Source organism: Condylura cristata, unplaced genomic scaffold, assembly GCF_000260355.1.
Source record: "Condylura cristata isolate star-nosed mole 26May11 unplaced genomic scaffold, ConCri1.0 scaffold00009, whole genome shotgun sequence".
Taxonomy (NCBI): domain Eukaryota; kingdom Metazoa; phylum Chordata; class Mammalia; order Eulipotyphla; family Talpidae; genus Condylura; species Condylura cristata.
In genome coordinates, this window is record NW_004567110.1 from 43249950 (window position 1) to 43276954 (window position 27005).

The 27005-nt window shown below is 39.1% G+C and overlaps 1 protein-coding gene across 1 annotated transcript in view; it reads left to right on the top strand.

The window, feature by feature from the left end:
- JPH1 (junctophilin 1) overlaps positions 1-27005 on the top strand; it is a 76847-nt gene that overhangs the window by 44022 nt on the left and 5820 nt on the right. Inside the window, exons 3-4 of the mRNA XM_004679790.2 lie at positions 16212-16330; positions 24997-25637. Of these exons, the coding sequence (XP_004679847.1) occupies positions 16212-16330; positions 24997-25637 (760 nt within the window). The remainder of the gene's footprint in view (positions 1-16211; positions 16331-24996; positions 25638-27005) is intronic.

Sequence of the window (27005 nt, forward strand, 5' to 3'; positions counted from 1 at the left end):
TCGTCTCTCTAGCTTGGCTCTTTCTAGAGGATCATATAACTAATCTGGGTTTTTGTTCTACTCCAGCAAAATGAGCGTATCAGTATACCAGCAGTTGTACAGCAAGGTCTTGAGGCAAAAGTCCTGCATTTTAAAGTACTTCTTAAACGTGAAATGCCTTCTGATTCTTTATGATTCTGACTGTAGGTTGGCTTTGAACTATGAAAGTTTGCATGACCTCAAGCAACAGTTCTTTAAAGAAGGTTTTGGTTGCTTTTCTATTTTTTTAATTTTATTTAACTTTTGGTGATTAGGCACATTTTCAACCAGTTTTTCCTCTTTAAAGCAACAGTATAAGTCCAGCTAAGAGCTTACACCCTTGGGCTAGCACAGAAGTGTACAAACATGGCAGCGCAGGGGTTGAGGGTAGTAAGGAAGAGCAGGATAGAACCAAGCATTTCTTAGAATTTTGCTTCTGAAGTGGGGGAGGGGGGCTGGGTAAGGGACAGTGGTAGAGATTTTACAGGCCAGAATGACCACACAGATCTAGGATTTTAGCAGTGATCTTAATGTAATACATACATGAGCTGAGTCTCAATAATGAACAGCTGAAACCTATCCAATGTTAGAATGCAGTGTTAGTTTAATTAAAAATATGTTGCATTAGGTCCAAAAGAAGAATGTCCATGCCTGAAAACTCAGGAGATTTGGGAAAGCCCTCTTTTTATGTACATGCAGTTTCTCTTAAGACTCTCTCAATGAATGCATATTTTACAGAATTCATGTCTGAAAATTGGTCTTTGAAAAAACATTCTGCAATTATTCCAGTAGTGTTCAGAGCTAAAGTCATCTTGACTTACTGCTCATTATTCAATTTTGTTTGCAATTTACTCAAGTTTTCAGTGACTACCACAGGTCCCTGTCATAACTCATCCCTCCCACTCCCACCTATTGGGCATTAAACTCCTGGGAAGTGGGGAGAGTAACTGAGTCAATGTGTATGATACAGAACCTCACACACTTGATTCAAAGCCAAAGAACAATTGGATTATGTCAAAAAGGGAAAAGTGCCACGTGCGTTTACCGTGTTTCTTCACAGAGCTAGCCAATTTAAATATAGCCTACTACCACAACTTGTCCAGAATTAAAATAGCCTAGAACAAGTGGCAAATGGCAGGGAGTGGGACGCTGCCAAGAAGTGGCTAAGGGACGGAAAAACGGGCTTTTGAGGTGCATTGGACAGGCCAGGATGACCACACAGCTAGGACTCCTGCAGTCCTCCTTTATAACTTGAATTTCAGGGCAATGTAAATTTCCAGAGCATAAAAGAGATGACTGGTAAAAGCACTCAGAAGCTTAGAAGGCTATTTCTGAAGGTGAATAGAATGTGCTATATTACTATTTTAAAATTAAAATCTGCTTACTGAATTCCAGTCTAATGATTTTTCATCAAGAGTCAAGGACACAGTGCTCTTGCAGTTGGCTTTCCAGGCATAGGAAACATTTTTAACCCATGAATTGAATTACATAATAAGCCTGTAATAAAGACTTATTTGACAAGGAAACCTGGTGCCCTGTAGAATAAAATTATTACTTAGAAATATGAGCAGCTCTGACCTAACTAGTTACCAGGGCAGTGTTAGTAATAGGCACAATGATTTTAGCTAATATTTCCATTAAATTATTCCAGAATTAGTTGGTTTTGGTTTTTATTGGTTCCAACTCTGTCCTATTTCCTGGGTTACAACTAAAGCCCCAAAAACTGCATTAGTGGATAATAAGGATAGTTAGAATTTTCCCCACGTGACTGCAAACCAACCTTAAGTAAAAACATTTGCATTTTTAACATGTGTTGGTGTATATATTCAGATCATAATAAGGTGTGTTGTATCAGATACTTACCTATATTCAGTCCCTTAAAATTACTGTCAGATTAAACCAAGGGAATAGTACCACTTTAGAAATTTTGAGTGATACCAGGGAGTTCATTATCTGATCACATTTTAATTAGTAGTTTATAGTGGTAATTACTTTTAAGATCACAAAGATTCCAGGTCTTTCCATTTTATATAGAATGCAAATGGTTTGCATCAACAGCAATTTTGCACTTTCAGAGTCAACATCAGTAGGTCATTTCTGGAACCATGGAAAGGGTAGTCAAACAAGTAACTTGCCCAAATAACTTTTTACTCATCCTGTTAGAATATGTCCCTGTGGTGACTGACTGTAGTGTCTGTGTGCTCTGGTTGTGACTGAGCCTGTGCCTCAGACCAGCAGCACCACCTTCTTCTTTCCACTTTGCCAGATCACTCCTTTGAGCTGCTGTTGCCATGATATCTCAGAAAAACATTGCAGGAAATTTTCACATTAGCAATTAACTGTTGCCAACAGAAATCATATGTCAGGGAGAAATTTAAGGGAAAAGAAGCTATAATTTCACCCAGAATTGCAGGGGGGTGAGAGCAGGATGATGATGCATGCAATAGAAACATGGTAAGTAGGCAAAGAAAAATTATCATGGTATGCAGGGTTAAGTAGAATTACTAGTGTGCTAAGATTGGCAAATAATTTCAAAGCATTTCTAGATATTTATAGATCATTAAGTTTGTTAGTTTTGTTTGAAGTAGAATGCAAAGCATTAGAGATGGATCCTGAAACAAAGATTTAGTAACGAGAGGACGTCAAGAGACCCAGGCTAGGGGTGATTATCTTAGGAAACACATATTCAAACTGATAGGCAACTTTGGAGAACCATCACAGGAAGACAAGGAACAGTGAGACATTGGTAATGTTATTAGTAAGAACTCCTAACAGCACAGTTTCCCAGCAGACTATAGAAAGAGGCTTTTAAACTTCCTTTCTGTGAAACAAATGCCGTTTTCCCAGGCTTTCCTGTTCCTCCGTGGAAGAAGCCCTGTCACGGGGCTGTGGAACCACAAGTACTTCCAAAGAAATTGCCTGGTTCTCGTTACGATGACTCCCACAGGCCTTTCCTTTTCTTGCTGTCCCTCACCTCCTCAGCAACAAGAGGGCTTGTGCCCCATCTCATTCCTGCCAGGGTACAACAGAATGGGAAGTATCATTCTCCCAGCGTGTCTATTGCAGCATTATTTGGCTCCAAAATTATAAGTACATTATGTCAGTTTCCACTGGAATCCTAGAGAGCGTCCAGTGGCTACAGCATCCTCTGCCTACTGCAAGGGGAGATTCCAGGTGCCCGCTTCCCATAGAGCAGAGCAGCACACATGAAGGCGCATCCTTTTGTCACCAAGTCTGCATCACTTTGTAGATTACTATGATTATATTGAAAAGGAAGGAAGAACTACGCCTTCTGCTGCTCCTGCTGCTGGCTAAGCTGTAACACATTCAGAAAATCTGACGTGGAAAGTAGAGCTTGGTGCTCAGAGATAAACCTGAAGGCCTCTAGAGCAGCTCTCAGAACTCAGCAAAGGGGCAGGGACTGCCCTGACTTTTCTGCCCACACTGGATAACCCTCAGCTGAGGGAGGGAAGGCTTTGGGCTGAGTAACGCCTCCTGCTCCTCCAGAGCAGTCTGACTCTCTCCCCTTTACATGATGGCAGTCAGTAGATTATGAATTCTTGGGCTACAAGAAAAATGCTTACCTACGTGCAAATCTCAGCCTAAATTGCCCCTCGTTCTTGGGATGTGCAGCATTCCTCTCTGTGCCTGGAATTGTTCTTGAGATTATTTGGACTCTGTTTGAATCTCAGATCAGTGAGGAGTCGTTCCGCTGGGTTAGTGCATCTGTCACTAAGGAATGGAGTCAAGAAGGCTGACCCCACATTCCACCATGGCTGCTGCAGGAGTTTGCACCCATGGAGGCGTGGCACTCTAGCCCCCGTGTCCGTTAATTCCACTACCAAGAAAAATAAATTCAAAAGGTCATCCAATTATGTCTATAGTAAGTATCCAGCAAGCAGCAGGCTTTTTGGTCAAGAATATTCCAACTATTATAAGCACTGTAACAATGCAGTAATGAAACAGGTCGCTGACAATTTATCAGGACCAGAAGGAAAAGATTCTTATTATTTGAGCCAGGATTTAACATGATCCTTTTACTTACTTTATTTAAACCCTGTCTTGCATTCTTACCACCATCTCTAATGAAGAAGTATATATACATTTTTATCTTGATGTTACATATACTCATATTCAGAACTTGCCTTTGCCCCCGATTGTACCAAATGTTATTTTTCTATAAAGGCGATATACAGAAAATGAGTCACATGGCTTATATATTTGTTACTGCTCCCATCTCTCTCAGTATCCTTGGGTAAGCTATTTTATCTGTTGAGTATTAGTATAAAAAGTCACTATCCTCAGTTTAATGCAGCAGATGCTGAAAACAGATAAAAGCAACAGATATTTTTGAGATTCTCATGAGGAAAGAGGAAACTTTTAAAGATTTCAGGACGAACTAGATCTTCTGATATTTCCTTTAAAACTTGGAGGCGTTAATTACTAATTTGGTGATTTGGGGAAGGCAACTATGAGTTGGATGAATCTGTAGTATTTTTAACACCACCTAAAAATGTTCCTGTTAAAGAATAACCTTGATGAAAACCAAATCTTTTCTCTAGTCTTTAGTAAGATGCTTTTTAAACTGTTATTTCATTTGAAAGTCAGCCAAAACTGATTTAAAAAACATGTAGGAGAAGAAAGCTCAGAAATTACATTTTAGAGTTATAAATGGATGCAAGTTGTAAATCTATTAAAATTAAAAAATCAAATAGAGAAATAAAGTGAGCATAGACACGGTAAACTCAAAAGAAAGCATGAATAAAAGGCAAAATTGAGTTAATTCTTGTAGCAGAAAAATAATTATAGCCAAAAGATAATAAAAGAGATAAATAATGGAGTGTTTGTTAAAGCAAAATCTAGAAGACTGTAGACAGAAATTTCTCTTTGCACCATAGTAACCAGCTTTTCCTAAAGGTTAGGAGACCCAGGTTCGCCTGCTAGTCCTACTAAATTAGTTTTGTGACTTTGAATATGTTCCTAGATTTTTTTCAATCTCAAATCCCTCAGAAGATAGAATAGTTGTCTAAGCACAAGAGAAGAATTTGTGGGGTCTCAGAGGCACTTCAAATTCTAGTCGTATTTTTTAACCTGGTGAAGCAGAATTTCAAGCGTCACTTTCTCAAACCAGAAGGTTAACCTAAGTCAGAGTAAATTTTTGTGTTCATTATATTATTGTTTCCAATATCTGCTGCATCAGCAAACAAACTGAAGATTGAGAATAGAAATAGGGACGTTTTAGGTGAACTATTAAATGTATTTCTAGTCATGTACCAGGCATGAAATAAATGTAATTATAATTCCTACAAGGGAACACTAGTCTGTGGAGACAGAATAACTATATTGCTACTATTTCAGCATGCCTAGCAGAGCAAAAACACTATAATTTCCCAGCATGTGAAATAGAACAAGTAAAATGGTAAACTGGTAAACTTGAGATTTTAAGAGACATTTTAGATACAGAAGAGAGAAAATGGATATTTTATCACCTCAGAAAATATGTTCAACTTTAAGTTAAAGGAATTCAAAAGAATTCCTGTGATTTTTTTAAGGAAGTGAATAATGTTCGCTTAGTTTTTTTTGTTTTTTAATGTATAACTGTTTATACAGTGAACTAGTTTGGACACCAAAGTATACACTTTTGGGGCATTTGTGGAGATTGGGGCTGCCTGTGTTACCTGAACACGACTGCTGTCATCATGTGTTGTGACCTTTGGATGGCCTTCATTTGGGCTAGTCCTTTGTCATACTTTAATTTGTACCCATAACAGACCACTGGTAAAGGATAAGAAGTTTAGCAGCACTGACATGACAATTCCATTTCCTGGAGTGTGTCTTGGTTACTAAGATTGCAAATTTCCTGTTAGGGTGCCTTACCAGGAACATCCAGATGTGTCTACTACAACACTAAAAGAAAATGTAGTCATGTTTATATTAGTTTTGTTTTATAGCATATGTATCTTTTTTTTTTTAAGATTTTTATTTATTCATATAGAACTGGGGTACAGGCCAGAGATGCGGAGGGTGAGAGGAGTCACCAGAGACAGAGTGGGGAGCAGAACAGGCAGATCAACAAAGTACACTGCTGAGGGGAGCAGCGGGCGGGTCAGGGAGAGGTCTGCCACACCATGTGGATCTCCTCCGGGGCAGGCGGGAATCGAACTCATGCGGAAGTGGCTTAAGCTTCTCAGTGCTGTGCTTTAACCCACTGCGCCACCAGGGAGGGCCACATATGTACCCTTTTAAAATTATTTACCAAAATCCTACTAACAACTTGAACTAAAGATTCATCCTTTAGTGACCTAGCAGCACTAAAGAAAGTTAATGATGAGTAATAATAATTAAGCCAAGCAAAGGCAGTTTCTATAAAACTTGCCATTGGAAAGACAAAAACCTTCCAGTCAGTTAAAAAACACCTTTAAGCTGTAATGATAATCTGCATTTCCACAATTTTGCAGTTGTTAAACTGTCTTTACATCTGGTCCACTGTGGGCTGTGTGACTTCACTCCCCAGAGCTCTGTGCTGTTCTGCTTCCTCCTCCTCCTAGCTCAAGTCTCTACCCTATTTCATCAAGGCCACCTTTTACCATCTCTGCTACTCCCAGAAAATAGCCCTGCTAGAGAAAGATGCAGAATCACCTAGACCTGAGGTTAGGTCCGCTGCTCTCAGCCAGCGGACCTTCTTCTCCCACTTCTTGGCATGTGTGGATAGTAGTCATACCTCATTGTCACTTCTTCAAAGCCCTAGCAGCACTAAACCTCAGAAGGTTAATAATGAGTAATAATAATTGACTAAGTAGCCTGAGTTAGTACTAAGTACCTCATATAAATCATTTCTAACCCAAGAAAACTCAAAAAGATCCTTCCATTCCTATTTTAGGTGAGCAAATTGAGGCTAAAATGTCCCATTGATAGACAGGGTCTGATCTGAGGTCGGTGTGGTTCTAAAGCACATAGCACTCTCAGTCTCAGGCTTAGGATTCTCCCAGTGACCTTAAAACATTGGCTCACTGTTGCTATTTTTTTCTGTTTCCTTATTTCAGTTTATCCACAACCCAACTTCAACAATTGTCACCTTCTCAAAGTGTCTTCCTTTTCTTCTGGCTTTCTGAGCATCTTTCTTTCAGCAGGATCTGCTCTCATTTTCTTAGGATAGAAGTAAAATTTCTTGTCCCTTGGCCCAGCTAATCCTTCTGGTCGCTGTCTAAATTTCCTCCTTCCTTTCTGGGTCAAAAGTCTCCGGCAAGTAGCGCACACCTGCTTCCTCTCCTTCCTCTGCCCATTTCCCTGCCGACCCTCTTCAGTCTGGTTTCCGCAGTGACCTTTTTGATAGAGCTTCCCTCTCACAACTTCTCATCAAATTCAGCCTTTTGACAACAGATCAATAGGCCGTCCTCTCCTCAGATTCTCTCTGCACTTATTTCAGCCAGTCCATGCAGCTGCCCCAGAAAAGACAGACATTCACATTTGGCCCACTTATCTCCTAAAAGAAGCATCAGACCCTCCCTGATGGGGCAGCGGGTTGGAGCTCTGCACTGCGAAGCTAAGCCAAGCCTTGGCGGCTTCAGGGCAAATTCAATCCCAGCCCCAGAGGTGATCCACATGGTGCGGCCGACCTCTGCTGCTTGATTGCTGCTCCCCTCAGCAGTGTACTTTGTCAATATGCCTGTTCTGCCCCCCACTCTGTTTCTGGTGAATCCTCTCATCGCCCCTGCACCTCTGGCTGCACCCCACTTTTGTATGCATAAATAAATAAATCTTTAAAATAAATTTTAAAAAAAAGCAGCAGCAGATTTATCCAGAAACAAGAATTTGAGTGGCTCCATTGGGAGCTCCCCTTCTACCAGTTTGCTGCCACTTCTTGGTTTACTAATTCCTACACTAAGTCCCTAGGGTGCTTTCATCCCATTTCTCAGTTTGCGTTTTGACTCACTCACTTGATGGATTCATCAACTTTTGGTGAACTCCTCTCCCATAATCACAAAGCCCACATTCCTATTTCTAACCTTGATCTTTACCTTGAAATGGGGCATTCCTGCGCCATATTTCCAATTATGACTGTCATATAAAACGGCTTGTGTGACAGTGTCATCATCTACTTATCACACCCAAGCTGTCTCCCCCTCCCACCTGCACAGTATCAATCTGTAGTAAAGCCATTCGTCTAGGTACCAAGTCCGAAATCTTGGGGGTGGGGTGGGGGGGCGCGCTACCAAATAGTATTGAGAACCACCTCTGTACTAGACTTTTTGTTAAGAGCTGGCAAAATAGACATGGAGGCTGCCCTCTTGTTTCAAATTTGTGACAATTCCTGTCTTAAAATGCCCACCAGTTTTTACTGTTTTCCTTTGGGCTGCCCCTCCCTAGACACTTGCAGGCCATGGCTGATATTACTGCAGCAGCTGCTCTTCTAAGTCCCTCTGAGAGCCCAACCTCTGGTCTCCTCCCTTTCTCTGACATATAGGATGTTCTGTAAATACTTCTACATCGTGTGATTATTGTTTTTAATTACTGTAAGAGGTAACATAAAATTTACCATCTTAACCATTTTCAAATAGACAGTTGGGCAGTGTTGTGCACTCACATGATTTTGCAGACTCCACTTTCAACTTGCAAAACTAAAGCACTATGCCTGGCACATAAGTCAGTTTCCCCTCCCCAGGTCCTGGCAGCTACCCTACCTCTTTATGTCTTTGCATTTGATTATACTCTAGGGAGTACTTACAAATGGAATCACACAAAATTTATCTTTCTGGAACTGTTTTATTTTACTTAGCATAATCTCCTCAAGATTCACCCATATTGTAGCATGTGTCAGAATTTGCTACTTAAGACCGAGTAATGTGACATTGCTGTATATCATGTTTGGTTTATCCACTCCTCCCTCAAGGTCCATTTGAGTGGCTTCCTCTTTTTGGTTGTGAAGCATGTTGCTGTAAATGTAGTTGTACAATTATCTCTTTGACACTCTGCTTTCAATTCTTTGGTTATACACCTTAGAGTCGAAGTGATGACTCATGTGATTATTTTTTGAAATTTTTTGAGGAGTTACCAACCTGTTTTCTACAGCATCTGGACCATTTTATACTCCCACCAGCAGTGTAGAGGTTTCTAGTTTTTCCACATACTGGTCAGCACTTGTGATTTGCTGGGTTTTGATAGCCATTCTCATGGGTAGAAGGCAATACCTCAGTGTGACCTTGATTTGCATTTCCTGGTGATCATTTATGATTAGTGATGCAGCTTTTCATGTGTTTCCTGGCTGTGTATATCTTATTTGTAGAAGTGTCTGTTCAAGACTTTTTCTCACTTTTAATGAGGTTTTTTTTTTTTTGCTATTGAGCTGTATAAAAGTTTGATATATTCTGGATACTAACCCATTATCAGAGATTAAGATCAGCAAATATTTTCTCCTATTCCCTGGGTTGCAGGTGATTATATTTTAAAGAAGTTTTAATCTTATTTAGTGGTACTGCTTTTGAGCTTAAGAATGACCTCATTAAAAAGGACTTTTGTCTAAAACTATTGCAAGGTCAAAATAGCCCTTAATTTTTTTTTATATCATATTTTTCTCAATGTGTAAGTTACATGGGAAGATAAATTTTATAAAAAAATATAAGATAGCCAATTATTTGGCACATTCCAACTGAGGATTAGAAATGTGCTTTTGACCTAGCCTATCCAAAGAATATAGCCTTTAAACTTATTAAGTTTGAGCGAATGTTAATGAAGTCTAAAGTAATTAAAAGGTGATTGTTTTCCAAACATGAAAATATTCTAGATATAGAAACAAAAAATTCCTGTAAAAGTTGAATACTAGGTTCTAGTTTCACTGATATTAACCCTGATGGGGGTCCAAGTTCAGCAAATTAAGTATAACAAGAACTTATTTTTAAAGACTTATTTATTTATGCATATAGAACTGGGGTACAGATCAGAGGTGCAGGGGCAGTGAGAGGATTCACCAGAGACAGAGTGAAGAGCAGAACAGGCAGATCGACGAAGTATGCTACTGAGGGGAGCAGAGGGCTAGACGAGAAGTCTGCTGCACCATGTGGATCACCCCCAGGGCCAGGAATCAAACTCACACTGAAGCAACTGTGGCTAGCTTGCAGTACTGCATCCTAACTCCTTGCGCCACCAGGGAGGGCCAAGAACTAGAGTAATTTTTTCCCAATAATCTCCCAGGTTTCAAAAAAAAGGATTTGCAGGACATTATGATGAGCCACACCCATGACACCATTCCTGATAGTGGGAAATGTTAAGGGCCTATAGTCTGACAAGATAACCATACTTGTATACTAAGAAGAATTTTACTCCCAGTTTCCTGGTATCCTTAACAAAAACTGTAATGATATTATATAGGGGTAACCATACTTGTATACTGAGAAGAATTTTACTCCCAGTTTCCTGGTATCCTTAACAAAAACTGTAATGATATTATATAGGTTTTATTGTATAATGCAAGAAAGTATACTAGTTTATCATCAAAAACAAATTTTTCCTGACACTTCAGAAAAATGTATCACACAGGTTTTTACAGACATGATAATGATACACACTTTACAAAAGGTATGTAAACGTTGTATGAATCTTGGTTCTTCCTTGACAGACCACCATAAGTATAATGTGAATTGTAATTCTATGAAGGCATTTCTTAATAGCTAAAGTTACATGGTTTAATATTTAATCTCATAGACAAAAAAATGTCTGTGACCTAGACTCACCTCAGCCAACTGTCTGGCCATTATTAAGGCTTTTAAGGCCTGTTTCATCATGTCTGTATAAAATAAAGGCTCGGAAAGATCCAGTATCAAACTTCAACGGGATATCATGCCCTTATGTTTACATTCTATATCTAAATAGCTTGATATCACTTACAGGAAAGGAAGAGATGAACTCCTGTCCTGGCAAAAATGACAATTATTTGCTGATGATGTAGTTTGTTTTAAATCAGGCCATAAGAATTTTGTCTTGAAGTTGCTCTTTAGGTCCTGTCTTTAAAATAATAATAATAATAATAATTAAAAGAAAACTAACATTCAAGAACCAGTAAATAAAAAGATTGGATGCATAAGACATAGTCTTTCTCCAAACCAAATTTACTAGAGACAAAGCTTTAGCAGCACCATTGTTCATCCCAGATTAAACTCTTAATCAGACATATTGGTGAATAGACATATAAAAGACTCTAAATTAGGGCCCTCCCTAGTGGCACAATGGGTTAGGATGCAGCACTGCAAGCTGGCCGCAGCATCCTCAGTTTGAATTCGATCCCGGGCCTGGAGCTGACCCACATGGTGCAGCAGCCCTCTCCTGCTGCTCTCCTCAGCAGTGTACTTCATCTATCAGCCTGTTCTGCTCCCCACTCTCTCTCTGGTGAATCCTTTCTCCACCCCTGCTCCTCTGACCTATACCCCAGTTCTGTATTCATAAACAAATCTTTAAAAAAAAAAAAAAAAACTGAAAATTAGAAGTTGGGACAGACATCTAAAGGACCTCATGTACCTTAGCAGGAAGAGTATATTCTGAACCTTACCAGGTTGGCTTAACCATAGTATCAAATCTTTCAACCAAGATTGAAAGACATGTGTAGTAACTGAGAAGTCATCTGTGTTCAGCTCTCTAGATCCCCTTGTTCTTGTTAAAATCTTGAGTGTTCATAGCTTCACACTGATTTCTCCTTAAAAAGGACTACAACTGGATACACTAAATTGTTTTCCATAAATCTAGGTTTCTCGTAGATGAATATTGTCACAGCCCAGAAGGAAGGTGAAAAGGTCATAATATTTTGTATTTTCTTATCCTTGATTCCATAATCCAGGAAATAATTTTGGTTACTGTCAGGCACGTTCAAGAGAACCAGAAGGGAAATATTAATAGAAGGGTAAGTAAGGATAGAAGCAGGGAGGTCAGGTCTGCCTTGGCAGTAACCCTGGTGAGTAATGACAGTGATTGACCTGGAGTGAGGAGAATGAGAAATGGTTGGATTGGGGATATATTTTGAAACTGGTGCCAACTGGATTTGCTGACCATGAACATGGCGTGTCAGAGAAAGGCAGCATCAAGGCTGACTAAGGGATTTTGGCTTGAGTGACAGCAACAATGGAGTTGCTATCAACGGAGATTCTTAAGCATAAGTGTTTTTATTTTTCCATTTTTCTAACAGTTGCCTTTAAATATTTGAACACAAGGCAAATCAAATGTACAGCCCCTGAACCATTTAGGTTGTACCTCTGCCTCAGATTTTAAGAGTCCTATCATAAATGAGAAGAGAGTGTATAAAAAGTAGGAATAGCAAAATCTGTAACTGTTGTATACTGTTTTATCTTAATCTAGAAAGGACGTTCATTCTGCTAAATATCTTTATCAGCAATGTCAGTGAACAGATGTAGAATAGATTGAAACTTACAAGTCAGCACAGACATCCAAGGCACCGGATGTACCTTAGCAGAAGGTGTCTATGCTAATCATGTTATTCAATCTATTCTTGATAATGCTTTATTTGTAACAGCATTATGTTCAGGACAAGTTTGGGGGAAAGAGGCTATTTTTTTCTGAGTAAATGGACTTGAGACTTCATAAAACATTATTAGTCATTAAAGAAAAATCGCATTCATCATGTTACCTATTGGAAAAATAATTTGTAATTCAATTCTTGAGTATAGGTGACTCTTAAAATTCAGAAATTCCACATTTACTGCTTCAGCTACTCACCCTTGACTGCTTCAGGGCTTGTGTCCAGAAGGGTGTCACTTTGCTGTTGAGCGAGCTGAGCCAGCTGCCCGGGTTTCTTTCTATCTCTTTACCCATACCTAATAACTCTCCTAATAAAAGTTGAAACTTTTATTCTTAAAAAGTAATCACCCTAACAGAAAGTTAAGTGCTGATGTGTAACAGAAAGAATTTGCTTTTCACTTACTTTTTACTGCATTTTATGTGGCAAAGTAAATGAGATAATGGTATCGATATTTAGAGCTTTAAGATTTAAGGGATATCAGCTGCCTCTTGATATCAGCTGCCTCTTGATATCACCTGCTTCTTGGGCATGTGTGTTCCATGTCACAATTACAGCGGCAGGGCCTCCACTTTGTGTTGTCTCAGCTAGTAACCTAGACTGGCTAGCTTGAATCCCACCCCACCAATCCATGAACAATGGCATGTCTTACCAGTTGACTGATTAAAGGGGCTGTGTATTGCTCTGGATCAGAGCCTGGGACTGAACACATTAATTCACTAAGATGAGCCAGGGTCAGATCCAGATCTTCCTTAGACAAAATCTAGACATACCAATGTCCTGGACACAAAAAGCTGGGTGACAGCAAGCTCAGATGGGTTCCTGTTCTGGTCTCACAGAGGAGAGCAAAAAAGAAAAGGTCCAATTCACAAGTGATCTTTCGCTGATGTTGTGCTTCCAAAACATATTTGCAGAAAGGTTAACTGTGTTTGTCCTCTAGATTGGCATATTATAACAGGTGGTAGAGATAAAACTCACTTTATTTGACTATGTGGTGGTGGGTTGTGAGTATATGAAAGTAAATTGTACTTAAGTTTTGTAAGCTTGTCATTGAAGGGCTAGCAGATTTTATTATAAGGCAGCATGACTCTGCACTCGTAGGCTTCATTAATTATGAGACCTAGACATAATTAGGCTCTAGCTGAGAATAGTAGATTTAAAAGGAAATAGTTCTAAGGGGATAAAAGGAGTGGAGATTCTGAGAATCTGAAAGAACAGGGTCATCCAGTGATCTCAGGCACAGCACACAGGACAGACAACTCATCGCCATCAGTGGAGTCACTCCCACTGGGAATGTGCCCCTGCCCTCTGGGTTTTATTTTTGCTTCATATTTCATGGTAACCTATTGACCGATATGATCTCAAATAGTCTGGATGATTCAAAGATAGCAATTTTGATCATTGGAATTATTATTTTTAAGAATAGAATTTTTATAAAAATAGAATTTTTTGAGTAGTTTTATGTTTACAAAAAAATTAAGCAGAAAGTACAGAATTCCTATGTACCTCCTCTCCCCACATCTTTTATGGGTACATTTGGTACAACTAAATTCCATAATTTACATCAGGATTAACTTTGTGCAAGCACGGTAGTTTTTGACAAAAACATACTGTCTAGTGTCGCAGAATAGTTTTTATTCCTCTGTGCTCTGTTTTTCCTTACCCCGTTTTTACCCGGAACCCTTGGCAGCTGCTTATCTTTATAATGTCTCTGTGGTTTTGTCAATCCAACAGTTCCTAAGGAAGCTTCATTTATTCCTACAGTGAGCCCTCCATAAGTACTAGGTGCCTAGCAGCTTTCGGAATGTGGCAGAGGACCAAACATAAAAATCCCAGTCTCCATGAAGTCTCATTGCAGTGCATTGTCCCCTAGGTTTGGCTAGTTTGTGTGTGGGAGTGAAATGGACCCGTGAGCACACAGGGTGAGAGGAGGTAGTTGGAGACAGTAATTTGAGAATGGTAGCTCCTACTAGTCCACCCCATGGTCTCATTTCAGATCCCTCCTCCCTGTTTTCTCTTTCCTGCCATCGAGTTTCAGGACTTTAGGCTGCTATCCTCTTCACACTGCCACCTGTGTTTCCTCTCCTCAGATCAGCTAAAGCAAACACCATTTCCCAACTCTTCCTCTCCTGCCAGCTCTGAAATAAGTGCAAACACTTCTTTTTTTTTAAAGATTTATTTATTTATTCATACAGACCTGGGGTACAGGCCAGAGATGTGGAGGGTGAGAGGATTCACCAGAGACAGAGTGAGGAGCAGAACAGGCAGATCAACGAAGTACACTGCTGAGGGGAGCAGCAGGCGGGCGAGTCAGGAGAGGTCTGCCTCGCCATGTGGATCTCCTCCAGGGCAGGCAGGGATCGAACTCATGCGGAAGTGGCTTAAGCTTCTTAGCGCAGTGCTTTAACCCACTGCGCCACCAGGAAGGGCCCTGCAAACACTTCTTTATGATAAGCTTTTATGGTCAGTTCTAACACTGCCTAGTACTGATAAAATACAAAGTTTGCAAAATTATAAGCACAAGTGCTCAAGATCATCCTGTAAATACTAATTAGATGAGGTCCTCCCCTTTGGAAATAGGTGACCCAAAATTCTCAGTCTTAATCTTTTAAAATCCCCTCTTGTTGGGCACAGAGACCTCATTTCTGTGTCCTTTTCCCTACTGCTGCTTCCTGGTCGTAGTGTTGAAGTGCTTCCTGTAAGTGAGGATGAACAAAGATCCATTTTCCTCCCCTCCAACTCTGCCTCACCACTTTCCTTTGGTTTCATGTGAGAACTGCTCTTAAAGCATCTAAGTAGACTACTTGGAGCCTTCCTGAACTCATTCTTAAGGCAAGTCAGCTCTTACCGGCAGCTGAGAGCCGGTCCCAGTGGAGCTCTTTGGAGCCCCACACTCAATGGCATCGCCCTAGGGCTTGAAATTAACTGTGCTGGCGGCAAATCAGACTTTTACATCCCCCCCCCTGAGCTATGTCACCAGCATCACCCTGTGTAGACCCTTCTTAATCAGATTTTTACAGGTACAGTCAATTCTACCCTAGTAATTATGAATACAATGCTAACTCACATGCTCTAATTCTATTCTCCATTGTTTGGAAAGAATGTCAATCCAAGTCAACAGGAAATCTGATACAAGAGTTTTGAACGGAGGAATGGACAACATGCAGATAGTCTCATCCATGTTATCTTCGAGGACTGATCGCAGCTATAGGACTAACCTGCTATTGCAGGTGTCTGGCTGTGCTCCCTGTTGGGATTTCTCTGCCTAGTGGCAATTTGCTGACCCAGGTGTCATGAACAGAGGTCCAGGTGCCGCCCCTGCTCTTGCCTTTTTTTCTCTTTATTGCCGTGACATTGGTTTACAACTCTGTGACTCAGAACCCCAGATCACAATCTCTTCTGATGGCTGTTACCACACCCACCACCGGGACACTCACAGTCCTCCACTGTAGTCCCCCAACACCCTTCTCTCAGCCCTTCCCCTCCCACTCTGGTAGCCTCAGTTCTGCAGTCGGATTTCTAGGTTTATGATTGGCTTCTGTGTGACCCTTTCGTTTCTCTAATCCACATACAGCGATGCCAGTCAGTCCTTGTCTTTCTCCTTCTGGTTCACTTTGCTTAGCGTGGTCCCCAGGAGTTCCCCACGTGATGGTTGCCTTTTGTTCTCCACATACAGGACCGCACATGCGAGAGCAAAAGCCGACGCCGCTGACCAGGCTGCACTGGCCGCCCGGCAGGAGTGTGACATCGCCAGAGCTGTGGCCCGGGAGCTGTCTCCTGACTTCTACCAACCAGGTAAAACAGGTGTCCTGTAATGGGACAGGTAGGAGCACTGCCACTTGTTTCCTTTCTTTGTAATTTTAAGCTCTCTGCCTCGTGAATCCCAGCAATATTATTTTAAAAAGGGAAAGCAGAATGCAAGTATCTGAAGTTGGAGTGTTAGCACCACAGCATTGTATTATTGGCATATATCTGGCATATAACCCTTTTGCCTTCCTATCCCTGGGGAAAATACTTTGAGCTGATAGAAGTAAACAAGACAGGAATCTAAAAGAAGAAATTGTGAATTATTGATGAGTGCAGATTCTATACCCCCAAATTCAGAGGCACCTGTGACAATAACATTAACAGGAAGAGAAGAACCAGTAAGTTCCATGACTGTTTTATTTTGAAATAAAGAAGTATAAAGTCAGACTGCTCTGCAGAGGTAAAGGGAAGAATGCACGTAATGGCAGCTTCAAAAAAAATCAGTACTATTAGCTGCCTTTCAAATGTTGTAAAGTAACAGCAAATATTTGCATAGGTTTAAATATCTAATTCACTCCTCCTGGTGGTTTTCTGTAGAGTGTCCCTATCTCTGTAATATACCATTATTAGTAATAGCCACATTTTTGTTTTTCCATTGTTTTATAACAATATAGTGATTGGCAGCTTCAGCAGGTTTCCAGGTGAACAGACCAAAATGTTTTAAAATTTCTAGTTTCCTGATAGTGTTTCCACGCTGATTTTTATTAAATCAAGTGGCTTAATTAGCACCTGGCACAATGTATGTGCTCGATGCATGTTTGGTTCGAATGAAGATACTGAAATCATAGAGCATGGTTGTGAGTAAATGAACAAGGTAAGTCAAAGCTAACAGAATAGCAAGATCCCTATATAAACTAGAAAACTGACTAATGAAGAATAGAGAAATGAGAAGGGATTGATTGATTTTTTTTTTTTTTTTTGCAAAGTATGAAGGCAGTAAGAGGCTATGTTCAATACAACTCAGGGAGGCAATTAGTGATAATGGGTGTTTTCTTTCATGTGTATCTTTCTTAAACCTCTTGCTGAGATTTTAATCATGTAATATATGTGTTGATTTTATTAGGAAAGGGAAACCACATATTTTTCGTGATCTCTGGAGGGAAGTGAAATCACATTTCCTTGGTACCTATTAATTAGTACATTACAAACTACATGTTGCAGGGTTAGAGAGTTTAGCAAGGATTCAGCTCCCCAAGTGGGATTGTCCTGATCTCCCTAGTAGCACTGCCCCGGGAAGCAGTTCCGCTGGCCATCAGGAGACAAAGGCTTCTTCACACAGCAGCCCTGAGCTTGAGTTGCTTTGAAAACAAATTATTGTTGTCCGCAGATGATAATTTCTTGATTCTGTTGGAGAATAGGGTCCTGATAGATTTTTTTAGGCATTACCTAGAGGAAGGTCATTTTAGTTTCACAGACTAAATAGTTTTAGAAAACTTTTATAGTATAAAAGCATTTCAGAGAAAAGAATATTATGGGAAAATGTAATCCCACCCTTTCCTAATTAAAACAGCTTCATAATAAGCAAGTTGTCCATCATTAATGACTGCTTCTCAGGAGATGACAGCTAGTCTGTTTGAGACCAGAGCTAAGGGGGGGATGGAGGGTTACTAACCCCTTTGACTGGGCCAACACTTTCTTCAGCAGCTCTACAGAAAGCCTTTTCTGTACTGAGTAGTATTGATCTTCTCAAGGGAGCATAACTCATGCTTTCCATGCTGTATTTACAGGGTGATCAAATCAGACAGGCATTTCTAAAGAGGCTTGCAAGTACTTTTTGTAAGTCAGTCTGCTCATTCAATTTACATATCTCAGATAAAAATGTTTCCATTGTTTGGAATGCTTGTGTCATGCATAGAAGCCATTAACCCTAGGAAGAAGGATGTCTTAGAACTTACATTTTGAATACTTTTCATGGTAATTTACCTATTTTTAGGACTTGGCAATATTTTCAGATATTTGCCATCTTAGTTAAATCTTACATTTCGGATGCAAAACTGCATTATTCTACAGTTCAGTTAAATAACACAGCCACTGGGATGGCTTTATCATTCAGACTGAAATCCTAACAAAAAATAAGCATACAAATGAATTCATGTGAATGTAAATAATTGCACACATATACATATCCTAAATTGTCTTAATAGAGTGAGTCATCTCCAAAAACTTACAAATGAGATTGTCCCTAACTTCAAAATGGTACTGCACAGAAATATATACAACAGAGTAAATTGTAGTGTGACAGTAAGTACAAGATTTTCTTGTAAACTTATTGAGGGTATTTATATTAAAACTCCTAAGCAAAGAGAAGAGTTACAAAAGTTGGAAGTGCCTGTACTATCACTATAGAGAATATCTGAAACCTTGGGGTATTCTAGTTGTGTTAGCAAAGAAGTTGCTATTACTGAGAAGGACATAAGTAACTATAGCCAGTGGTATATGACTTAGCTATAAACGAGATTATTCAACAGGAAACAGATATATCAGTCTAGTTCAACCTGATTCATTTCATGCTCCTTGTCCTGATATCACTTTTATCAGCAACCATCTGCTTTGCTTGGTCAACCAGCAGGGAGAAGTTGCACTAGTGGCTACAGTGCAAGTCCTCTGGCCTGTGTGATATTTATATTGTTCATTGTAAACTAATTAATTGGTCTCCTGTTTGATACATCTGTCCTGGTGACCTTTGGTCATGTGAGTCTTCCCAAAAGCCTAAATCTTCAAAGTGTTAATGAAATCTGAGAAAAGATTTTGGATGATTACTGAGGATGTAAGAGGGGTAGGATGATTGGGAACGTGATTTATCACTCTTTGTCCTGATGTTTCAATTTCAAGTGATATGAAGGGTATAAAATTTTACATTTGTGTGTGGGCTGGCCATAGGTTTCCAAAAGAGTGGGAAACACTGCTCTGGAATGTAGTAAATCTATTACTTTAATGCTTTTGGGAGATGGACAGCAGCTTCAAAAGGCTTTGTCGTCCCGTGTTTATCAGTCAGCTTGGCTGTATAGCAAAGTACTGTAGACTGAGTGACTTACCAGACATTTATTTCTCAGTTCAGGAGGACGGAAGTCCAAGACCTGAGTGCCAGCACAGTTGAGTTCTGGTGAGAGCCATCTTCTCCTGGGTGCACATGTATGGGGAGAGAGAGCTCTGGTATCTTTCTTTTTATGAGGGCGCTAGCCTAATCACCTCCCACAGACACCCCCCCACTCCAAATACCCATTGGAGGTTAAAACTTCAACTATGGTTTGATGGGGAGAAGGCACACATTCAATTCTCAATACCATGTGTGCATGAACACTACATATTACTTAAAGGAAGTCTTTAATAGTTATTCTGGGCCATTGTTAACCAAGCTACATCTCTCATATGAATTAGACATATATAGTATAATATAAATATTTTTAAGAAAAGGGAACCACCATGGAATTTCTAAACTCACTATCCAAAACCCTAATCTACTAATTGACATGAAATTAATTCATGAGTTTGCTGATTATCCTTACCATTTATTCTGCTATATTCAGTTCCACAAGCATGAATTGAGTCCAATCATGTGTAAAGCTCTGTAATGAGTGAGTGTCCTATGGCTTACAGACAAAAACACAGCCACTGTGGTCACAAAAATTGCAGTATTGTTACAAAGTCCTATAGAAATGTAGTATTTCTTCCACATAGAACAGAATTGATCCTGCTACTGTTTCCATGCTTTAACTGATGGGCAGTCTCCATATAAAATGAACATTTATTGAATGACTTCTGATGTTGCTACAAAGTCTTTGCTATCAGCACTGCCCTTGTAATCATTTGTTTTAGGAACTCTTCTTAGTGCTGCTGCCCATACCTGGCTCACCTATGAGGAACTAGCTGAATACCCTGCTGTTACCATCTGCCATATCTGTTCAGAGACTTGCGCCAACTGTAGCAAGTAACCTGCCAGTGTTGGTATATGACATGTGCTGAATGTTGTTTTGTGTCAGTGAGCAGGTGATCTGTGTCTGAGCCTGACTTCTCCCCAGTATGAATTCCCAGAGAAGGTAAAAGGTAGGAAGGTTCATCAACGTAGTCTATAAAAAAGATGAAATTGCTAACTGCACCAACCATCAAAGCTTGTCATAATTTTCTTCCCTGACAATATTTTCTGACTAGTTTTTTTTCTTATAAACTGCTGCATCTCATCAACTTTATGCTGCTGACATAGCAATGCCAACACAATTACTACAGGAACAAGTAGCAGGCACAAAGTGTGCAGTCCAGGAAAAACTTCTGTCCTCTGCAGTATATAAATGTCTTACTCTGGAAAGTACAATTGTATATCCTTGTTTAGATGGCCAGTCCCTGTCTGACTATGCCATGTTACAGTTGTTTCCAACTGGATATAGTCATTTAAGAATGGTATGTTAACCTCTAGGCAACATTTTTACATGTATCCAAATACCTGTAACTGGGTATATTTGAATCACCTGGAACTTGGTTTTCTCCAATTCTAACTGACATTATTTTAGTTCCAAGTGTACAAATATTTTCAATGACCATCAAAATAAGTATTTACCAGATTTTCTTATCAACTTTCAAATCTGCAATACCACATTGTTTATAGTGTCCATGATATTACATCTTGACCTATTTATTTTGTAACCAGAAATCTGTATCTCTTGATCTACTTCACCCATATTGCCCAACCCTCAGAACTCCACCATTCTACTTTCTCTATATAAAATTTTAAATTATTTTCTTAGATTCCACATAATTGAAATGATACATTATTTGTTTCTGATTTCATTTTGCAGAAAAACCTTCAAAGGCCATTCATATCACAACAGACAAGATTTTGTTCTTTTCATGGCTGAGTAGTATTCCATTATCTACAGATGGTCCCCAACTTAACAATGGTGTGAAAGCAATACACATCCAGTGGAGATATAGTCATACTTTGATTTTTGAATTTTAATCATTTCCCCTACTAGCAATATGCAGTACACTATTCCCTGTGATGGAAGGTAGCAGCAGTGAGCTACAAAACTACTGCTATTCCACAGGGTATTTTTCACTTTCAGTACAGCATTTGATAAATTGAATTAAGATAGTCCAACATGTTATAAGACAAGCTTTTTGTTAGATGTTGCCCAGCTAATTTAAAGATTCTGAGCTCATTTAAGGTGGTCTATGATATTCGGCAGTTAGGTATATTAAATGCACTTTTGGTTTATATTTTAAATTTACAACAGGTTTTTAGGGAGCAAAACCATCACAAGTTAAGGAAAATCTTAAGTTTATCAAAACCATTCATTCATGGGTAAGCACTTGGATTCTCTGTGTGTCTTGATTATTATAAATAATGCTGCAATGAAAATTGCATATGTTTTCAAATTAGTTTTTGATTTATTTGGATAGATGCCCAGAAGTAGAAGTGATGGAACATAGAACAATTCTATTTAATTTTTTACAGCATCTCCATACTAATTTCCATAGCGACTGTACCAATTTACATTCCTACCAACAGTGCACAAGGATTCCTTTTTCCTTCTATCCTCACCAACACTTGTTATCCCTTGTCTTTTCAAAAATGACAAGATGTGAGGCAAGAATCTCACTGTGGTTTATATTTGCATTTCCCCGTGATCAGTGATACTGAGCTATTGACTAAGTCTTAGGAGGAAGGTCTGTTCATATCTACCTATTTTTAAATCAGGCTTTTTTCCTTTGACTTGGGAGTTCTTTGTACATTGTAGACATTAACCTTTTATCTGATACGTAGCTTTGTGAACATTTTCTCTCATTCAATAAGTTGCCCTTTTGTTGATTTCCTTTGCTGTTCAGAAGTTATTAGTGTGATGTGGTCTATTTTGTTTATTTTACTTTATTGCACCTTGCCTTTGGGATCAAACCCATATAAACATCACTACAACCCACATTTTCTTCCAGAAAATTAAAGATTTGAATGTAAGAGCTGGGTCATAGCTATTTTGAGTTAGTTTTTGTGTATGTTTGGAAGTTTCATTAGTTTCCCCAGGACCATTTACTGAAGAGACTGTATTTTCATGCCTTGCCATTTGTGTTGACTTTTCTTTTTCTCTTTCGGAACATTGACTATATCATGCTTCTCTCGTCTGGCTTATAAACTGATGAAAAATCTGATAGTATGTTTTCTCTTGCTGTTTTTAAGATTCTTTAACTTGGCATTTGATTATATCATCCCGTGTATTTCTCTGAGTTATATTATTTGGAGCCCTGTGCTCTGTGTACTTGAATATCTGTTTTACCTGATCCCCAATCTGGGAACTAAGTTTGCTACCTTGTTCTCAATCGTTTTTCTGGGACCCCTATATTGTGAATGTTCTTTCTGCTGTAACATAGGAAATGAAGGTAGATAAGAGACCTAAGATTCTATTTGTTACTCTGTTTTGGGTCAGCTCCACTACCCTTATTGAGCTCACTAATTGTGCTGAACCCCTCTATTGTATTCCATGCAGGGACTTCTGTTTGGTACATACATCTTTTTCTTTGTTGAAGTTCTCACTTTGCTCATCCTTTCTCCTCCCAAGTTCAGTGTGCATCTTTATGACCATTGCTTTTTTTTTTTTTAAAGATTTACTTATGCTTACAGAACTGGGGTACAGGCCAGAGGAGTAGTAGGTGAGAGGATTCACCGGAGAGAGTGGAGAGCAGAACAGGCAGATGTAATGAAATACATTGCTGAGGGGAGCAGCAGGCAGGTCAGGAGAGGTCTGCCACACCAGGTGGATCAGCTCCCTGACCAGGGATGAAATCATGCTGCAATGGCTTTGGAGAGCTTCATAATGTGTTTTAACCCATTGTGCCACCAGGGAGAGCCCTGCTTCTTTATCTGATAGGTTACTTCTTTGGAGATTATTTTGTTCTGTCATTGGGACTATATTTCTGTTTTTATTTCTATATGTTATTAGTAAAACAGTTGCCTCCTCCAGTCTTAATAGACTGTCCTTGCATCAGCAGCGTTGAATTTCATCGCTCATCTTCACACTATGTTTTGGTTAACTCTAACCATTGTGTTGTCTTGACAGGTCACTGTTATTGAAGGTTTTGTACTAAGACCTGTCCATGTTCCAAGGAAGGGGGATCTTTCCTAGTACCTAGTTTCAGGTTGTTTGGATGCCAGGACCTCAGGTGTCAGCTTGGCAAGATCTGTTAAGAATTGGGGTTCTAGAGGAGTATATAATCTCCCTTGTGGAAGGTACTAGTAGTTACAGTGAGACCAAGAATGCGTCCCACAGCCTGTGTTCCCTGAGAGGCCTCCACTTCAGCTGCACCATGGTAAGCCTGCGATAGGTAGCAAATATGGCGCCACTGCTTTGGAGTATATTTATTCCCTTGCCTCAAAAAGAAAAAAAATCTACCTTTTTTATGATTTTTAAATGTTATTTTTAAATAACATTGGTTTACTGTACGTGATTCAGAGACGAGTAACACCTTCTCGGATGCATGTCACTGCACCCACACTGTGCTCCTTTTTTACCCATGTATCTTTTTGTTCCAATTGTGAGTAGTACTGTATTCTTAATTTCTTTTTCTCCTAGTTCACTATTTGCATGTTGAAAAATGGAATTTTTAAACTGATTATGTGTCCTGTACTCTACTGGTATATTATTTCAATTAGTTTGTTAGTGGAGTTTTAAGGTATATTACCATGTCATCTGCAAATAGTGACAGTTGTACTGGCTTTCCCATTCAAATTCCTTTTGTCTGTTCCTCTAAAAGTGATAGAAATTTTTAAAATCTGAAGGTCTGCTAGAAAAGTACTTCCACATTCTAGTAAATTCATTGAGTTCAACATATTAGTACAACAGCTATAGATTAAACTGAATGTATCACATTTTAGAAAGGCAAAAATGTGATCATGAAAGAAATGCCTCTCCTAATACACTCTAGACAACTGTGTCCAAAGAAACATTACATCATTTCAAGTGATTAGATTCGTATTTAAGTGTTGATCAGCAACCAGAATAAGAAACACATCCAGTGTGATCGAAAACGTAGCTTCAAGTTTAACAAATTCCTTGCATGGCCAGTCATTCTCAGCATTTGATCAATTGCTCTGTTGCTCAACTATAATTGACTTTTGTTAAAATACTAACTTTAGAGAAAATATCTTTTCTGAATCTACATTAAACAACATAAGTTTCTCCCACCACCAAATAAATGGTCTCTTGTTTGTTAGTGTTTCATCCTTATCATCCTTTCCTGGCAACTGTCACTTTTTGGGATCTGTTATAGCTGTTTCCATTTCTGCTTTCTACACTATATGTAGGTGGGGCCAAAGGTATTTAAGCATAAATTGAATACACAGATTAATTATGGGATTATCATCAGTGTCCCATCAACATAATTCACTTTAGTAATCTGCCAGCAGAAAACAACACTGCAATTTCTTAGGGAAGTCAAGTCTTATAGTTTATGGCTATCAAGAAACAGTGATGGTATATATTTACGTGTAACTTTCAAAGAGCAGATTTTATTTAGTAATCTTTCCTCTGAGGAATGAAATGTGCTTATGCTTAGTCAAAGCCTTATAAAGAAGAAGAAGAAGAAAAAAACAGACAAAAGACTAATCTTAGCCATGAGGAACAAATCTTTTTGAATTGTTTTTGTTTTATCACTTTCCTTTTCTCCTCCAGGCCCAGATTATATCAAACAGAGATTTCAGGAAGGTGTAGATGCTAAAGAAAATCCAGAAGAGAAGGTCCCAGAAAAGTCACCTACCCCAAAGGAATCTCCTCATTTTTATCGCAAAGGCACGACACCACCAAGGTCTCCTGAGCCAAGTCCCAAACAGAGTCGCTCTCCACAGCCTTCCCCAAAATCCACAAAGAAGCAGAACCCCAGCTCAAGGGCAAGACATAACCAAGACAAAAGGAGTGTGGCCGATGAGCAGGTGACAGCTATTGTCAATAAGCCCTTGATGTCAAAGGCTCCGTCAAAGGAAGCAGGCCTGCCACCATCCAAGTACTCTGGCCGCCACCACATCCCTAACCCCAGTAATGGGGAGCTGCACTCTCAGTACCATGGCTACTACGTGAAACTGAATGCCCCCCAGCACCCTCCAGATGAAGCAGAGGAAAACAGCAGATCGAGCCAATCTTCCTCAGCACTGGTGCACAAGCCATCACCCAACAAGTGGAATGCCCCTAAATCTGTGACAAAATCAGTTGCCAAAGAAAGCAAAGCTGAGCCAAAAGCTAAGAAGTCTGAACTTGCTATACCAAAGAATCCAGCAAGCAACGAATCGTACCCTTCTTTGGAAAAGGAAGCTAATTCAGTAAGTTGTGCAAGAAATATTTTCCTTTCTCTCTAGTTCTCTTTGGTTGCAGTGTATAGTATCTTAACAACTGAGCATGCTTATAGCCTGAAACAGCAGTGGTCTCCAGGCAGAAATCCCCATGTTCACTCAGCCACATACCTGAGACATCAGTGCTAATCAATGAAAACACCACCAGCTTATTAGGCTGACAGAGTCACTGCACATCATGTAAGCTTTGTGGTATCTGTCTTAGAGCAACCTGAATTAACAAAACTAACATAAAAGGGTAACTTAAACAACAGACATTTCTCTCAGTTGTAGCAGGCAGGAAGCCCCAACCTCCTGGTTCACAGACCTTAAGTCAGAGTGCTATGTCCTCATGTGCCTGAGAGACATAGGGAGCCAGCCCATCGCCAAGGCTCCACCCATATGACTAATTACCTTCCAAAGACCCTTATCCAAATGCCATCACACTGGGGATTAGGGTTTCAATGGATGGATTTTTCAGGGGACATATATGCCATCCATAATAGTAGCTAGCTCTTTGAAGATTGTAACTTCAAGCAAGGAAGAACTTAGTCTACCTTTTAATACCCAGCACCATCAGTATCTTTACACAAAAGTATGTATTGTTTCTGGCTATGTTGATGTTTTACTTAAATACCTTGACTTCTCTGACAGCCCAAAAGTTTTTTTAATTTTCAACTGCAAAATCTTAATTGTTCTAGAACATTATTTTGGTTTCCTAACTCAGTAATCAGAAACTTTTATTACTGCTAAATATCAACCATATGAGATTTGTTGAATGATACTGCAATTAGTATTTTTTAAATTCTAATTATTAAAAAAATTGACCTGTGGACTTAGTCATGTGTCTTTGGTTAAATTTAGCTGAGGGAATAAACCATACCCTATCCAATATTACTAATAATTTCTGAGCCATAGCTGCATAACAGTAAGGGTTAAAATCTTGGCCAAAAAGAATTTTTATTTTTACTTATCAGTGTACTTATAGGTTTAAGCATTTGAAATTAATCTTTTTAATCACCTAATGTTTGAAATATCTCAGATTTGGTTATTTTGCTGATACCTACAAACTGTTTTTTTTTTCAAATTCTCATCTAACTATAAATTAATTGGATTAAGTTCCTAATGGCCATGGGAGGGAATAGTTTTTAAAAGACTGTTCAGTAAGCATTCTTTAAGAAAAAAAATTAATATCAGTATGTCTAAATTCTAATTTTATAACTATTATATATCACTATTAGAATTTGTGAAATGTAATAAATCACTTCTCATTTGATTGCCAACACATTCACAAGTAGATAAAGCTTCAGATATATATAAGTAGTAGTTTGCTGAATTACTAGGGAAAATTCAAATAAT